The 19,318-nt window shown below is 36.2% G+C and overlaps 1 protein-coding gene across 2 annotated transcripts in view; it reads right to left on the reverse strand.

The window, feature by feature from the left end:
- Nucleotides 1–19,318, reverse strand: part of ODAD2 (outer dynein arm docking complex subunit 2) — a 92,957-nt gene that overhangs the window by 15,741 nt on the left and 57,898 nt on the right. For both annotated transcript variants that reach the window (XM_076332359.1, XM_076332358.1), the window contains exons 17-18: nt 12,132–12,320; nt 11,321–11,542 (exon numbers count right to left, since the gene is read on the reverse strand). In XM_076332359.1, the coding sequence (XP_076188474.1) occupies nt 11,321–11,542; nt 12,132–12,320 (411 nt within the window). The remainder of the gene's footprint in view (nt 1–11,320; nt 11,543–12,131; nt 12,321–19,318) is intronic.

The raw sequence follows: 19,318 nt of genomic DNA on the forward strand, positions 1-19,318 counted from the left end.
CGCTTTTGCATTTCATTTTCTAAACTTCAGGTATATATAGTTTGTGGCAAAAAGTTGTTTTTAGAATGTTTTCAGTAGAAATTACTAGTAATTGTCTTCCATATTTTGTAATTCACATCTATTTATTTCACAAAGATGGTCTTACGAAAGTCTTTTCACATAAAAAGGTTAGCCAAAACTTCTTGTAGGGATTTCTGACTTTAGAAAACAATAAGCAATATTCTGGAAGCTCTGCACAATGAAATACACAAAATGTATTTTTAATACAGTCATTACAACAAAGTATAAAAGAACTCTCCAAATATTAAATCTACATTTCACAATAACTTTCATAAATAGTGGTTAAACCAACTGTTTTTATATCTTAGTTTATTACAAGGGAATGGAAGAGCCTATGTGTGTGATTAACCTTTCTACCATTAAGAACAGAACTCAAACAGCACAAATACCTCTTATGTACTAATTCATCACAGAATTCAGAAAATACATTATAGCTGTTATACCTTCTTTGCCAAAAAAAAAAAAAAGGTTAACAAACTGAAAAAAAAAATCCATGCATCTCTTGAGGCTGTAGCCTGATGAGAAGACAGGAACAAATCTGATGGATTTATTAAAAAATATATATTCAAACGTATGAATATACAAATCAAGTCCCGCTCTTCGGAGCATGAGTCTATGCTTTGCCTGCCTTAGTGTATCAAGCACTTGAAATTAGGTTTTCAGCATCCCTGGTGAAGTTCCTATAAGCTACAATAACTGCTATTCTAGAAGGTATCTATTAATATTTTGTAATATTAAGAAAACAGAGTACTTCTGTGTTGTGCAAATAATTCAATAAACCAGAGCACAGAGTAAGGCTAAAGATCAGTTCTATGCACTGGTAGGTTGGATAGACACTTTCAGTATTAAAAAATGTCAGAACATGAATGGAAAGTCTGGTCTTCTGCATTTCAGGTATGTACTGTAATCATTAAGTTAATGGTTCCTCTAGCCCAAAAATAATTAGTTCTCTATGTACAGTGGAATAAGAACAGGAGAAAATGGACTTGTTCATAGTGCAGCAGAGCAATACTATCTTTAAATAACCTTGTTTGGATAATAAAAGCAGCTCAGAACAATGCAGATCTCAACAGAGGCTAATTTATTCTAACTTTGTGCAGCCTTCAGCACAGACACACACCTGCAAAAAACTGCCAACAGCACCAGGTATGGTTCCCGTATGGTGTAAGTGCCTTAAAGTCTGGGTGACTGGCTACTATCCAGTGGTCCTGTTTCCTCGGTTTTCACAAAAAGCTTACAGTCAGTATTCGGTATCTACATTTTACTTATGATGACTGAGTTGCAGCTATGAATTAGCAGTAACTGTATCTTGGTTTGCTTGAACTATCAAATATAATCAATACAAATATTTTTACAGATTTTTTTCTACCACTCCATTCCTATCTGTTTGTTCACCTCCACCTTGTTGTGTGCTACGTTTAAATTGAAAGTTTTCTGGGGTCGTCTTCTTCTTATGTAGGTATACATCACTGCCTAGCAAAGTGAACTACTTATCTGTGATCAATGGCTTTAAGCATCATCACAGTACACAGAAATAAATGAATAAATAGAAAAACTAGTACCTTTACTAGTTATTATTTAATTAGTTTGGAATTCAAGCACAAACTTTAAGTCAAAACATCAAGAGATCCTCATATGAGATACTGGAAATTACCTCACTGGGAAGATTTCCCTAAATGTTTTAGAATATTTATGTACCATCTGATCAGGCACTTGCAAATATAGAATTTCATTGGCAAGCAGAACAGGCGTTTTTTAGCTTCATACTTTACAATCAAAGCCACTGGTATTCTTTTCACAGACCTTAATCCATTTGTGTCTACATAATCCAAAAGTATTTACTGATTTCTCAGCCCGTGAACTCCTTCAGTTTTCTAATGAATCCAATCTCTGCCAAACCTGGAACCTTCATTGTGGAAAGGCAATATTTTGTTTTAAAGGCATTACAAGAAGAGTCAGTGTGTTGGTCTCTTAAAATTTTCCTCTCTAAAACAATAAAATGCTTTAATATATTTTTGTGGCTGCTTTTAAATTGTGAATTATTCTTACAAAAATGAGAGCTAACTCATTTGACATTTTTAAAGTGTATTGACAACAATTCAAATTTGATTTAATCCCCTGAAAAAAAAAACAACTTACATCACAAGGTCTAAATTCACTGGTGATTTACATTAACAATATTACCTAATTTTTACTCCTGTGCATGAAGGCCAACATTATAGCATGCGAAGGTCTAACCTGGGGGACAGTTTCCAAAAAGACATGGAAATCAAAGTAGAAAATTGGCTGAATATGAACTTTGAGGGCAATACTGTGGCCAAACAGAATAATGAAAATCTCTGATGTTCAAACAGAGCTTACATAGAAACAGGGAAGTTATTTTACCTGTTTTAAGTATTCATACAGATATTACTGGAATACTGAATTCTGTTCTGAAGTATGTTGAAATTCAGTCCAAAAGAGAAGTTCAAAAGTAAAAAATTCAGAACTGACACACAAATATAATTAAAGAATTAAAAAGAAATTCCATCAGAGATTACACTTGCTTAGCTAATTAAAAAGATGACAATGTGACAAGTAATTTGATCTTGCTCAGAAAGAAAGTATATGAGAACAGAAGTTATGTAGGGCTTTTCAGTTTACCAAGCAACAGTATCATACATGTAATTGCGTAAGATAAAGCTAGACAAACCTTAGGCTACAAATAAGGTGCAAATGTTTTTATGGGGAAGGTATTTAACCACTGGAACAAGTTATGATGGCTCTAGTGGATTTTCCATCGCTGGAATTTTTTAAGTAAAGAGTCAGTGTTTTTCTAAAAGATATACTCTATTCCAAACAGAAATAAATCGAAGCAATGTCTCTGGTTTGTATGAGCAAGGCTAGTCAGACTAGATCATTAAAACGATCCCTTCTAGTATTATAATGTATGTACCTTTGATTATTTCACATGAGAATAGTGTCCAGTTTATAGGACTATAATCTTATTTAGGCTTTTTAAATATTGGCACATTAACTTCCTTCCAGCCCTGCAACTTCCCCTGTACCGCAAGGCTTGTTGAAAATCAACATTCAGGAGGATATTAATTTAAATTCAGCTGTCTGAAAGCTAGCTGTTTAGTCTGAGCTAGTAACCTAGGTCCTTTCTATACTCAGCAGAGAAAACTAGGCACTTTCATGAGTCTATTCCTTCCAGATATCTTGGGCATCTATTTTCAGCTAGCACAAATCTGCAGGTGCCTCTCTCTCTTTCCATTGACTACAGAAGGTGTCTTAGTTTAGACTACTTTAAGCTCCATACCTAAAAGTGGCCAAAGTTAGATGAAAGGAATCCATCCTTAATACTCCAAAGATCTTTTTCAAAATCCCTGGATTCAAGTTAGTTAGATCCACTAATTTAAAACATCTGGCTTTATTAGATCATACTCAAAGTGTGCTTCAGTTACTGCTGGGCAGATAGTGTTTCATCACCATTATAGCATATAAATGCATCTCGTCTGTATCTTTCTAGGAAGAGAATTTTTTTTTTAATAGCTCTTTCTTATCGCACTATTATTCAGAATTCTGTCATTCCTATCTAATAATGAACTGGACTGTATAGTAATTTAAACAAGTCCTCCACTGCCTTGGGATGGGATTCACCCCATTAAACATAGATACCTACAGTACAGATGTGCAGATCTGAACTTTGAACCTGCACTCCTGTTATAGCCAAATGCAACCAGAAAATACTGCCAGTAGAGACTGAGGTGTCTTATCTTTGCATAAATGTCTAAATTAGGAGAGATGAAACATAATAAAGACTCTACTCCTCTTCCTTGACTATTATAAGAATTTGGGTGACTATTTCAGATGGGCATGTCCACAATGTAAACATTTAAAGTTAAGATGAATTAAGACTTTGATGAATTTTATTCTTCCACAGCCTGATTTTGGGTGCTTATTTTCTTTTGTTCTTACTTTTTTTCATTACTTTAATAACCTCCTCAGAGGTCTCATTAGCCTCATCATAAAAATCTGGCCTCAACTCTATAGGTGATGAGGCCATTCAAACTTTCTAGACCTTCTTTACACAGAAACAATAATGATATTCCACAAAAACAAATCCTTTATATCACTTACTAAGTCAGAAATTAACTTCCACAATAGCAGAAATTAAATTCCACAATAGATTACCTTTTATCTTTCTTCATTTGCAAAGTAAGAATGACCAGGAATAATCAGTTACATGTTTTTCACTTGTTTCGAAAGATTAACTTCGAAACTTTCGAAATATCTGAAGTCTTTTAGAAGTTATATTATGAGCAGTTTCATAAGTGGCTATATGCACCACCATCCCCACTCACTCACTTCAGAAGCATATCCCAGTCTACAGCTTGCCAACATAACCAAGAAAAAGTGTGACTGTAACACAGAGAAGCATTGTATTAATTTGACACAATGACATGGTCTCTAGGACAATGATTTAAATATTCTTTCAGGATCTTAAGATGACTTGAATTCTTCCTTTATAACATGTTTAGACTCATCTTTTCACTACTAAAGTAGTGGCACTTCCTCATCTGCCTGTGGCTTGCAGAACTTTCTACAATTCATCTTAAAAGAGCATCCCTATAAATAAACAGGTACTCTTCAGCGGACAGTTGGAGATCTTTTCATGAACAAGCTTGATTGTTCTAAGGTTTCAGCAGCAGTCAACTATAGGTAGACATCTTTGTGCCTTTGCAACAGCTACATTTTAAGAGAGATTTTCTGCTGTTTCCATGAAGAATGTGGTGATGATGGTGATGATACTTCCAGTTGTCTGTGACTTTTCCTATTTCTCTTCCCTCTAATTGTGACAGACTCCAAGTGTGAAGAACATTGCCCGGTACTCCTGCTTATCTTGGCTATAAACTGCCAATCCCCCACTGGATTTCTCTTCTCCCTTGGTTTGTGGACAGCTATCTCCAATCTCGAATTCAGGTTGATGCCTGTTCCTTAGTCTGATGTCTAAAAATTTCTCCTGCTTTCTAGTGTCCCACATGTCCTCACTGGGTCTTTGAAAATACAAATCTCTTTTCCAGCACAGCCATGAATTTTTACTTCAGAAAGAGGAAATATCTTCTGGTTTGGTAGAAAGAAAGCATTGATTCACCTGTCACAGGTCATAACCATTGTTCCATTCCCAGTCATAAGAATATCGAGTGTGGGACTGAACATAAAAGAAAAACTTCATAAACTGGTTTTCTAAACTTCCTCCGAAATCACTCTGTTTGTCTACTCAGAATTTCACATGGCAGCTGACATACACCAGTATTTCCCAACCTTTTTGTCACATAGCCTTGCTTGAGAAAACTGAATGTATTTTAGGTGCAGTTACAAATAGGTGAAAACTTGGAACACTGGTTTTCTCTCACAACTGTCTGCATATACCTGTGTTTTGTGATTAGCAAATACTGTTTGCAGCAGTGGCAAAATGTGAAATATGAGAATCTGGCTGAAATTACCTTCCCTATATATTTTTATTCCTGGTTTCCTGGACAGAAACATGTATATACACACTGCGTAGTGAATGGTCAGAAAGTCTGATGCTTTGAGAAAGTCTCTGACCAACTGTTCAAGCACTCAGCAACTGTGTCACTCACACAGAATAAACGTTTCCCTGAAGCATCAGACTTTCTGTGCGTGTGAACATAACACATGAACATGTGCTGAAGAGCACCTGGCATCTATTGCAACCTAGTCAGAACTACAGCAGCTGTGACATTAATGCAACTGGGCATGATTACTGAAACACCAGATATCTGGTAAAAGGATGAAAAAATATCAAAGGAACCCAGACAAATTTTCCAGAAGCAAAAATACGATTGGTCCTGAAAAAATCTGTACATAACAACCCCTACATAAATACAAAGTATGCTTTCAGTCAACTATTCACTGGAGAGGCTAGAAGAATGAAAACACCTGGACGTTCTGCCATCACTGAGAAGCACGGTGCAAAGATACCCAATAGCACAGCACAGTGCTGCAACTACTGTCTCACCTGTGCCAGGCAGACCAACTGAATAGACCAGGCAAGATTCAGCACTGTACTGACTCTCACATTTGAGCAACTAAATCTCCTCCACCCACTCTCCTTGCCATCTGGGAATGCCTCTTTAGCCTTTCTGAAACTCCAGTAGTTGATTCTTGATGGTAATTCCAACAGTGCCAGCATAGAAGTCAAGCTCATAATAGTTGGTGGATTGGCCAGCTGTGCCCTGAGCTGTCATGGTGCGCGTGTTGATTTGCTTCATGATCTGGTCAGCTCTTGCCACACAGAATAAAAGCACTTGGACTAGCACATCTGGAGAAACTATCATAGGTCCAACAGAACATATTTTCTCAGACTGCCCACCACGCTTCACTTATTATACGGGCATCCTCACTGGATAGGAACCACTATGTCTCCCTGGTCTGATATATCCTCCAAAAAGGCCTATTTGTCGCTTCACTTTGCTTTGCTGCTTTGCCATTCTAGGTATAACACAACATATAAGCATTAGAAAGTGGTTGGAAACATAACAGCAGGATAATTGCTAATTAAACCAGGCTTTATTTAGGGTTAGAAACTCTAGATGACCATAGGTATTGTCCTCCTGTGAGTGGGAGAATTTCATTCCCTGAAAAATAGGGGCAAAATCAAAGTACACACTTTATAAAAAATGGATATGCCTATACTGCAGTCATCGTACTAGAATAAGGCAAATCATCTGACACTGAGCTCCATGCTACCAAAGCTAGACAGGTAAGAAAGCTCAAGGTAGCTCAAGAGAGCTAGCTCTGATGACCTCTTACTGCACTTTTGTCCCTTTATGGCCTAGGGAGAACAGGTTTTTCACAGTTTATTAACATGGATCTCTGAGCCATGTCAACTTTAACACATACACTGGTATTGGATTCTCTCTGGCTATATCCTAGTTGAAAGGCAAATGCATTTTGCAATATGCTCTGCAGTCCTGATTCCCAACTGTTCATTCATATTGTGGTTCCAGTTCTGCGCCTGCATTTTTTTTTGACACAGAACAGAATGTATGCATCCAGGTTTAGTCCTAATGTGCAATCAGTATGTGGCCAGCTATGCACTTGGACATAAGAGCTGGGAACTGCTCCAGGGTCCTACTGTTTGCACTTACCCATTTTATCAATTTGCCTTTTTCTTAAGGATTTCTTAAAGACTTAAAGGAATAAAGCTTTGATAACAGCTCCATTTATACTTATTATGTTAGAAAAAATGCTATTTTAAAATATCTGGATAGTTAAAAATACAGAAATATTTGTGAAGAATGTTTTTGTTTGTTTAGATATAATTACTTTCATATTCTCCCGATTAAATGCCTGCAGCATTTGTAATTAAGTACTTCCATGAATGTTCGCTTGAATTTAATTGAAAACAAACACACAGAAAAATGAAATATGTGCAGGTGTTGAATAAGATAATTCTATGTAGCTTACCTAATTATTTGTAGCTCTTAGCACTAATTATGGGAAATGTTTAAAGAACTTCTTCATCTGGATGGATTTCTTAAAATAATTATTATCTTCTAATTTTAAAAGTATCAAACTTGTTTTCAAGGCTCAATTTACAATTGTAAGTTGTTACACCTCATTGTTACACATTTGCTGGGTGACCCTAGGACTTCAGATTCTACGCTATACACACTGACTTCAGTAGGACACTGAACAGAAGGCAGTTTACTTGAAGAGCTGGACAGATCTCTTCGTAAAGATTTACACTTATTCAGTACATTTGACTCTATTGGCTGACAGTCTTTGTATGGATGACATCAACCATCTGACTAGTTTGATTTAGTTTATCTGAAAACACACTCCGCCAAACTTCCATTATTTTTGCTTTTTGGGGGACTAGCAAGAACTACTCCTTCAGGTAAATAAGTGTCTTCTGAGGATATTTCATTTTTTACTGCCAGTAAGAAAAATGAGCAGTAAGGAATCATAATGTTTCTTTTCCTGGCTATGTATTTGGTTCACAGTCACCTCCCGGCTATGAAGAGATTCCAGTCTACCAAACTGAACAGTTTATGGCATGAATCAACAGTGCAGCCTTTTAAGGTTAGAGCTGATTTCACTGATATTCTGAATCACTTCCAAAAATCCTTCCCAAGACTTCTGCATATTGTGATACTTAGCAGGTATGAAGAATTATTCCAGTTCCTTCATGGCAATGTGCAGTCACAGGTGTTTTTATCTTAACTCTCTTTAACCTCTTAATTCTTGATCAGGTTTGGCTGCATTTTAAAGATTCATTACAGAACCAGTTTTGTTTGCAATCAGACTGCTTTCCCCAAAAAACCTGAGATCTTGCGAACTACAGAGAAGGATTAGTCAAACCTCATGGAATTTTGAAATACTTCAAGGTATGTGGGATAGCACTGTATCTCTTAGTCACATACCTTTGTAGCCCTGACCTAAAATTCAAGTGAATTTTCTGTTCATGGAATGAATATTTCATTTCTGAATGATACAGAGTGGAATTCAGACACTTTAACCTACACATCTCCCTAAGTATCTAAACAACAGAGTGATTAAATCTGTTCCTCTGACAGCATTTCTTTTGAGATACCCATCTGACTAAGTATAGTGAAGATGGTTTCTGCCACATTAGACAGGGTGACTGTTTCTGGATACTGAATGTGGAAAGCTTATTATCACAACTATGGCTGTTTTCCCTAATTGAATATGCCATGGGTATGGCTCAATAAAGTCCATTGAGAAGTTGGAGAATACTGCTTAATTATCAAAAGATAGTGAAGAAGTGGTTTGCAAAGATCAATCATTATTTTCCACATTTCCTATTATTTTCACTATTTTTCATCTGATAGAAATCAGATGATCTGAATCACAGAATCATTTGGGTTGGAAGGTATCTCAGGAGGTCATCTAATCCAACCTCCTAGTCAAAGCAGGGTCAACACTGAATTCAGACCAGGTTGCTGATGGCTTTGTCAAGTCAGGTCTAAATTCCCTTGGATGGAGACTCCACAGCCTCTCTGGGGAACTGTACCAGTGCTTCATTACCCTCACGGTAGAATTTTTTTCCTTATATCCGGATGGAACTCATCAGATTCAATTTATGACCATTGTCTCTTGTCCTCCCACCATGCACTTCAGTAAAGAATCTGCCTTTGTCACCTCAATAAATTTCTCTTAGATACTGGCAGGCTGCTATTAGGCACTGCTGCCCAGAGGCCTTCTTTCTCAAAGCTAGACAAGCTCAGTTCCCTCACAAGTCATGTGCTTCAGTCCCCAACCATCTTTGTGCATGGACTTGGACCCTAAACTGAACATAGTACTCCTGACATGATTTAGTAAGTGCTAAGTCACCACCCCCGACCTACTGGCTATGCTCCCGCTAACACAGCCCAGGATCCTGTTAGCCTTCATCACTCCCAGGGCACCCTATTGGCTCATGTTCGACTTGCTGAATCCAGTCTCCAGGTCCTTTTCAGCAGAACTGCTACCCGGGCTGTTAGTCTCAACATGGACCAAATGCAGCTGCTTCCCGTCATATTACTAATGTTTATATGATACAAGTACATGTGTGTGCTGGCACACGTGATGAGAATTGGTCATATATCCTCTCATATATTCAGGCCCTCCATCAGTTATGAGATGAGAAGCGCTTCCACTTCAGTTCTGTGATGGACCCACATACAAACCCACATTCAAACACTTGTCCAACTGCATTACAAAAATACAAGTTTCTTGTACACAAGAAGAGAAGTGCATCCTGGACAAAAAGTTTAGATGCAACAAACATAACCCAAGTTCCTTTATTTTGTAGTTTCGCTCTTCCTTTTATCAGTTCTCTTTTCTCTCCCTTAACATATTATAGTCATTCCAGAATACTGTGAATAATAAAAAAATTAAACACCTGTGATATTTTTCTGTACACCCCTATTTATCTGCAAGTGCAAATAAATGTTTTTAATTAGTCTAAATATTTTAACGAGGGCTGAAAAATAATGATGAACCTAGACTGAGATGGAATTATTACAAAAGTATATCATCAAAATCGGCTTTATACAGTACGTTCAGTGTACTAAAACCTGCATAATAAAATGAATGAAAACAACAGATGACAGGAGGGCAGAAAATGGGTTATGTCAGTTGAATGGAAAGATAAGCAACATTAAAAAGTCATCAGACACCAGTTTCAAATTGAGCTGTAGTACCGTATGTATTCTCCTGTGCTGTGTGGCCAGTATAATGCAACTGTGATGGGAAGATGTTACTCTCCAGCACTGAAAGGGCACCTTACATCTGAGTCAGTTCAAGTACTGGCATTTAAACCGAGTCTTTAAACATTTTTGACCAGTGGATCTTTTTAACCCGACTACAGATATAGACAGCTACAGGTATATGTATGATAACGCAGGACCATTAGACTGTGCCAGAATTGAAACTGCTCACAATAAAGTGCACAATCATTAGTGCAGGCGTACATTCAACATTAGTAGTAACACTACATCATAAGTCAACTCTTACTTTCAATACATTTACCTGAACATGAAGTAAAATGAAAAGTCTGTAAACAGTGAATATTTCAAGAAATTTATAAAAATTGAGAGCTCCTACAATCTCCATCTCTAAGGCCATAATCCTTATCTCTTCTGTGCCAAAGGAATAACTCTACTGGCTTCAACTAGTGAGATAAAACTTTGCTAGAAAAATCTTTTTGAGAGAAAAATTCTTTCTAGAGTAAGGTCTTTGCAGAATGTGCTCATACTTAACTCCTAAAATATGAGTTTTTATAAGTAAATGCAGAATTCACTGAAACAGCTCCAGGTAAACTAAGCCTTTGTATTATTCTATCTTAATTTGTCCCCAAATCCAGTTACACTCAGTTCCTAGGTGACTTTCTGCCATACTAAGCAACTATCTATCAAGATAACCCAACTTTGCAAAAGTCACTTGAGAATGACAAAATGCTGATGTGATATCACTACCAGCCTAGGTCAGAGTCAAGTCAAGTACTCTAGAGGTGAATGTCCACATCATATTTCCATTCCTAACAACCACCTAGCTGTAATATCTTTAGCACTGAAATACTGTTTCCTAATTCACTACTTAACCAAACATTTTTAGGATAAAGTTCAGAAAATTTGAGGTACACAGCAGTATTCAAGAACTATTTCAAATGAAAGATCTTTTCTTTTGACCGTGCCAAACCTCTTCAATAATTTGAATTCCAAGTAAGAAAAACTTTCCACCTCACCTTCACCACTCCATTTTCATGCATGGTGATACAGTTGTTGGGATCCTCTGAAAGTTGATATAAAGCCTGAGCTGTAGCTCTATGAACTGATGGATCATTTGACTTCAAGTAACGTACTAAAGGAGCTATAGCCTTGGTGTCTCCAAAGGTAACTCTATTGCTCCCCCACATGCAACAGTGGGAAATGGCCTCTGCTAAGTGACGTCTTAATTTGTCATTGTTCTGAAGAAGGTAAAAACATAATAAATTAAAGACAACATAATACAATAAAAATTTCATAGGAAAGCAGAATTGTATTCTCAAACATCTTTAAGGCATCCCAATTTAAATGTAGTACAATTAAAAACTGGAGAGAGCTGTAAGGCATGGAGCTAGTAGCCCCTTATTATTCTCTTTGTAGGAAATGCTGTGAATTTTTATATTATTTCAAAGGTGCTTTTAGACTGACTGGAAATTAGGTAAGATTGGCATTAAAATGTAACATATAGCGCCATCATTGAGATTCGCTGCATGGTTCAGATTTATTGCTCTCTTGACCCTTTGTGCTTTTTTTATATGGCAGCTGCATCTCTCAAAAGCAATATTCAGCAACAGTGACTATTAAAATGAAGCCCATCTTCCAAAGCAATTTTAGTACCAGCCACAGAGTGTTTTAATGTCCAGTATACATTTCATAGAGGAAGGATTCTACAGCTCTTCCTTGTAGCTGCTGCAAAATCTACCGCTCTTGTCATAACCTTTTGGTTGGGTATAATGCAGTGTGACATAAGAAACTCAGATACTTAGTATAATATGTTTAGAAGTTACTTACTGTGTTTGCTAGTTTGGACAACAGAGGGACGACTCCATGATCTGTTATAACAGCTAAATTTTCTTCATCTTTAGCTATATTTGTAATGGCTGCACATACACTTGCTAAAACTTCTTTATTCTTTGATTTTAGCAAATTGACTATCAGCTCCAAGCCACCAACAAAGGATCGAACCATTTCCCCAGCATCCTAAATGAGAATCAAAAGAAACATTATTTTAAAATATTCAATCTGTATTTATATGCAAATGTTAAAAAAAGAGATTGGCATGACATAATTATTCAAAACTGCAGCTATTGCTGTGTTGCTTTCATGAAGAAGTATGGCTAATTCGGAACTCAGAGCTCTCGATTGACATATAAGAGTTAGAGTGTTTTACATACCACCATCTAGGCAGAAATTCAATGCCTAAATGAAGGTATCTAGTGTCATTTTAGATACCACAGGGTATTCTTTACGGCCTCAAGCTGTCACTCCAGAAGGGTACAAGTCTCCCTTATCTGCTGTATCATATTTGCCAGGTAAGTGCCTCACATACCTTAGGGCATCTAAGACAGCAATAGAAACCCCTGTTTAGGCTCTCATAGTGTCTACTATTTCCTACATTAAGTCTGACAGCTAAGACAAAGGAGTGGTAATATTATTTTCTTATATCAATGCAAATGACTATTCAGGAATACTTAAGAGGGGAGGTTACACAAGTCATGACAGCCTCTGTGGGAGAACCATGGTGCACCTCAGAGTATGAACAATCAATGTAAAATGTGACTAAAGGACACAAATACGACTCTGGAAAAACCTCTGGGAAGTATGGTCTTAGAAAAGAAATAGAAAACTAAACAGTGTGCCTTGATCTTGAATACAGTATGCAGATCTGGTCCATCTTTTCCATCTTGAAAAAGTTGTAGTAAAATTAGAAAAGGTTTAGAGAAAGATGACAAGAATAATCAAAGGTAGGGAACTGCTCTGTAGAAGGAATGACTAACCAACTAGGACACTCAAGGCTATAAAAGAGAAAAACGAGGAGCAGTATGATAGAGGTGTATAGAATCTTGAGTAGAATGGAAAGGGTACACAGGGACTTCTCTTCTAGGAGAAGACCTGGGAGCTTCAGATGAAATTAGCAGGCGGCATGTTCAGAATAAAACAAAGTTATTTTCAAAGCATAGTTAAGATGTTGAAGTCCTTGGAGCAGGATTGCAGTGGCTGTTAGAAGTTTACATGTTAGAAATGAACTAGACAAATTCACAGAAAAAAAATCCATTAAGGGTTATTCAATGTAAAAGTATTCCCTCTGATTTAAAGAGTTCCTGAGCCACAGATTTCTTGAAGGTGGGAGAACATTCTGGGGAGGGGAACCACGGCTGCAAGTCTGCCCTCTTCTTCTACCTTTCCTTAGGCATCCCTTGTGGGCTACTATGAGAAACAGAATACTGTGTCAGTGAACCTTTGGTCTGACACAGCATTGTCTGTTCTCACACTCTTGTGTTTATTAGTCAACTCAAATTATCAAGCACATGTTTACATGTCAATGTGTAAAACAGAGAAAACCAGCACTTTTGGCACTGTGAGACTGAACTAACAGGTATGGAATTCATTTGGTTGCCTCAAAGAGGAACTGACAGTATCTGGTAAAGTGACACGCAGCATACAGTACTTCATGTACCCTTAAAAGCACACAGGGTATAAATCTAAGTTTTGTTTAAGCACAAATTCTTAACTGATTAAGTTACATAGTCACTGACCAATGCTGTAGAGCAAGATTCATTGCACTCCGTTAAACTGAGATGCTTGAAAAGAAATGTATCTCTTTCTTTGGTAAGATGTTCCACCATGTAAGATTACATTATTTTAGACAATCTCTTTTCAGTTTCCTTGTGGACAGAAACAATGCCAGAATAGAAAAAACATCTACTTCTTGGAATGATTTTTTACACGTTTATTCAATCTGTGGGTAACTCTAAGCAACATTTTGCCAACAACCATCTAGAAGGGATTCTCAGGATGCCTAGTTATACAGAGCCTGAAAGACAACACTGCAAAATGCAGCAGCATTTTCAGAAACGTCATTGTAAACATAATAATTAGCAAAGGGGTGGATGGAACTTCAAATGCCTAACCTGAGGATATCAAGTATTGCAATGTAATCTGGAGAATTCACCACTTCTACTTGAATGGGCCCATCAGTTACTTTAGTTGAGTGGACCTCTATACTAAGCTTAGATATTTGTGTTTATCAGGACTTCTTTATGCAATCTATAATCCAGCTCAACATTTTTTGTTAGATTTTCAACCTTTCAGATGTGGATCTGAAAAGATGAGTAGTTTTCTTAAAGTTCTTTGTCCAATGAATATAGAAACTAGTGAATGACTTAATTATGGCTAACAAGGATTTCTGCAGAAACATAAGACTTAAGAAAAGCAAATGAACTATTGATGACAAAATAGATACAGGTCAGAAACCACTATGGGCAAGAATTTCAGGTGTTTTTTGATGGTCATCTAATTTTTATGGAACTATTTACTAAAAGTATGCCATTAGTGCCCAAATCGTACCCTTCACAAAAGGGTACTGAAAATAGGAACTGAAAATAGGTCATATGAGATTCTTGGCGACATCATGGTGGCACATCTGCAGGTGGCATTGGATGGCCTGGTGTCAAACTGTTATTACACTGGAAAGAGAGTAAAAGTGACTGGCCAAATGGTCAGCAGTAACTTTGTAGAAGAAATTTTAGCCCAGGCACCTCAGTGATGGTAAATGTGCAGAGATGGAAAGAAAGGTCTGCAAGTGGGATTTCTTTCATTTGCTTCCTTCAACAGGTCAATAGGAGAATTTTGAATAAAAACTACCAGACACTCTCCTGAAACCCTTTTGGACTGAAAGGTCTTAGGACTTCATGAAAGTGCAAACATGGATAGTATGAACTTTCCTAGGGCTAGGGAGTGACCCTGAGACCAAGAATGGTTTTGATTATATTTATTTATTTTTGGGGGCTGATTTATGAACAGAGTAGGGTCCAATTGTATTGTGTTAGCTTTGCTGAGCAAATCCATCAAATTGCTCATGGACTTGGTAAATAAAAATTCCAGAAGATGCTGCAGTTCATCTTTTTTTGTTGCCAAACAGAATGCCAAACATAACTCCTAGCTGTGATGTTTCCTTCTCACAGAAAGCAAAAGCAGTGGGTAGGCCCATCAGGAACGAAACATTTTCCACCACAGGCAGTGCAATTCTTGAGACTGGAAGGGAGAGGTTAAAGCCATATAGTGTGAGGGTCAAAACCAGAAGCCACAGCATGTGGAAAAAGGGTAGTATCCAAAATCAAACTTCGTGCTGAAGTCCTAAATAAACCAGAATGAACAAATAACAGAGGTCCTTACAGAAATTAAAAGAGGATCTAAATGTTTATGCAGAAGAAGGACAATAAAGGTTTGTGACTCAGAAAAGCAGCTCAGAGAAACAGAGAAGGAAGGGCAGTGCTCTGTCACTTCTATTACCATGTGAGCTGCATGTAAAGGAAGGTGGGTTACAGCGTATTTCCCATGGATACGCTAGCATAAAAGTTTCACTATCATTGCTAGTGTATACATACCACAATGTAAATGTATCACCTGAATAAAAACAGTATTTCTCGATATCGGTTTTCATGTCTGTCTTGAAATTTTAAAATTTGACCAAAGGTGGTAGATAATGGGTTACAGAGAAAGATTTCCACACAGAATTTCTTACCTATATGTATTAGAGGGCTAGACAGCTAAATGAGCAGACACAGGAGAAGGAAAGAAAATGAGATGTTTTACATTTACTTCAATTCCTTGAAACTTACTACAGAAGTGTGCATTACCTTGTGTCTAAATACTGGCTCAATAAATGAGAAAGGCTTCTGTTCAAGAGGTAAACTCTAAGGTAAAGTGTCTAAGATTTGAAAGGGGCCCTGCTATACATGAAAATGATTCTGATTTTTTGCATGGTTCAGAGATTTGTGTATGTATTCATGCTCTTGAAAGTCGTTTCATGAAGAGATAAGATAATCTGTATTCCATCTTAATGAACTAATATGAACATTTTATATTTTCCTACCTGTACATATTTTCCTTCCAGGTGATTATAAACCTACTTGTTAAATTTCTCTCCTGACAAGCTTATACTTTCCACATTTTGTAAAGGAGTACCGTCCAATTAAACTGATGGAATAATATATAAACAATCCAGCAGTAAGTAAAAGAAAAGTTTCAATAATTGTCTGCGAAACCAGCTAAACACAAGGACAGAACCTTCTACCAGTGATGAAAAGTCGAGGGAAACTGCAGAAACCACATGTCAGGAAAGTTTCCCAAATGTGATTGTGGGTGTAGTCTGGTGGTCTGTGCAAGACAAAGAGAAAAGTAAAGAAGCAAGAAATTTGAAGAACAATGAGCAGAAAGAAAAACGGAAATGAGAGCTTTAAAATCTGTTACGTTACTTACAAGATCTTTTTTTTTCCCAAAGAAATTTAAACAACAAATGCAACCTTTTTGCTATCGTTTAGCAAAACCATATACTTGCTTTGTACAGTAAATTTCTACTTTTTTTTTTTTTACTGAAAGACGTGTATTTATTATATAGAATTGCCATACTTTAAAGATATTTAAAGAAGAAATTATATGAAGTTGTGCCTGTGATTGTGGAGGTCTGGATTTAATTCTTTTGAATCTATGTTCTTTGAGTATACTTGTATTAATGATCAGATAGCTGTTCATACTATAAAGTCTAAAGTAATTTCTGTGATTTTAGTTTGCAAATATTCTCAGGCATTTTGATCTATACTTATTTTTGTAACAGAAAAGAAGAAAAATCATATATAACTTTTTATAACAGAAAAGAAGAAAAATCATATATAACATCTCTTTGGAAATCTTTTTTGCACTTTTTGTTTCACATAGAAAAAAATGCAATCTTTAAATTCCACCTTGTAAATTAATCAACACACAACTTTTTTTGTGAGACTTAACCCAAAGGGTTTGTCATTTCCAGCTGTTACTGTGTGATAAGCTTTCATATTTACCCATAGTCCTTAAACTTCACTGTAGAAATGTAAATGTCATTGTTTCAAAGTAGTAGTTTACTATCGGGTAATAATATGATTGTGATATTGAACTTGAAGTGGAAAGTGTTCCATTTCCAGCCCAAGACTACATTTATACTTCAGTATTTACATACTGCAAGCTCTAATCTATTAATATAGCCATTAAACTACATTTACTTTCTTTAGTGTTACATATGAAGTTATTCAACAAACTTCAAGTATTTTGAAAAGCTTAGAGAACATCTTAGGATACAGCTATACAAAAACCAACTTGAAAGAAAAGCAGAATGCATTTAAGTGAGTTTAGGTAATTTACTCCCCCCCTTACCTACTGTGACAAAACCTTACTTCCTAGTTGTCCTAACAAGGCTACTCAGTTCGAGTTAGGCAAGAAAATAAAATGGTATGGTAAGAATAAAGCCTAAGAAACAGCCTTTATAGATAAAGTTATTGATAAAATCACTCCCACCAATAAGCAATAAAATAGATAATTTTATTGTATACATCTGAGTGTATGTGTTAATGATAGGCTGGATGCTTCTGTTTTAGCAATATTTCCTGAGCTGAACAAAGTAAGAGGTCAAACACAAAGACATTTAAAGAAGCAATAAAAATGTTAAAAAAAACTGGGGGGAGGGGAGCAAGAACATTTTACTGTATTAACAGGAAATATTTTCATTTTAAATGTTTGTCATTATTATAACTTTTAATGTAATATTTAACCTGAGGTGACAGATATGAAGAAATATAGTTTGTTAAACTACATTTTAAGTGGCTGAAGAAGATGGGAAGAGATAACAGGATTTTTCATTACTTCACATGACCACATCTTCTAACTAGTGGGCAGCAAAGTTTTTATCCTCAGAAAGTACGATAAATATTATTTCAAAACTGGATTCAAGGGGAGGAGTTTGCAATCTCAAGCAGTAAAAAAAAACCCCTATCTGGCATAGATGCTGAGGCTAGCAAAGTTACCTGCTGTGCTAATAAAAGCCTCATCCTGTTACTCTTTAATCACATATTTTCACACTGTTGAACTGCATGACTATTAACAAAATTTAGTTAACTTTCCCTTTTCACTTATTTCTACATTGGCTTCTGCCAAGAGCACAAATACTGTGAAATAGACCAGCTTTACACATATTTTTTTTAATTAGGAGCAGAAAGCATTACGATATTTGCAGACAGACAGATTTGGAAAAATCACTTGATCTCCACAGTATTTATACAAGGAGAACATTTGGGATTTTTGGGCTCTCTTGTCATCATATTATATGTTTTTTTGTGGTTATTTTCATTAAGTAAATAAAGTTCATCAGCCTTAAGTTGAGACATACAGTTCTTGTAAAAGAACTACTGAATTCTTTTGTAACTGAATTCCTTTCTTATTTCTTCCAAAGTGAATACTGGTTTCTTTATTTGAAAGATTTAAAGCTAAACATGGTATTACAAAAACACATTGTGTTTATCTTTAAAAATACTCCACTTGAAAGATAAAAGTTTCTCCGCTAAAAACAAGTAGTATTTCACTCTTAGAACATCTTAAAAAGCTTAAGGTGTCAAAGCTAATTTGTCAAACTGGATTGCTTTTGCCCAAAAAAGTGATGGTATGGCTGTGCAAATAAACTTTAGTTATCAAGAGTCATCTTTAAACTACCTTTTCTTTAATGAAGGAAACTGTCCATTTCCATCCTCTATTGCCAAATGAATAACTTATCATCCTAATGCACAACCCAATTTAAAATTCAAAATAAAGAAATGCAACAGATAAATTTCTATATTATAGCTGTTCAGTGAAAAAGGGAAACACAATTTATATAATGAAGTTTCTATTCATTTTTCTTACTAAACAACTCAATGGTATTATGAATCAAATTATATTTAAAGGCTAATTTTATTGCTGTCTATACAGCTGTGGAGGGTTCCACTGTAGCAGAACTGATGAAGAAACACCTTGTAAGATGAGACTACTTCACTACATCTCACAAGTCTTCTTCTGTGTTGCAAAAATGCAATGTGTTGAGAAAGCAGTAGACAATCAACATGGATTTTCCTGTCCTCTTCACCTCACTGAAGCAGCTAAAGCCAGGGCAGCAAAGCAGAGTAGCTTTAACATGG

This window comes from Aptenodytes patagonicus, chromosome 2 (assembly GCF_965638725.1).
Source record: "Aptenodytes patagonicus chromosome 2, bAptPat1.pri.cur, whole genome shotgun sequence".
In the NCBI taxonomy this organism is placed as follows: domain Eukaryota; kingdom Metazoa; phylum Chordata; class Aves; order Sphenisciformes; family Spheniscidae; genus Aptenodytes; species Aptenodytes patagonicus.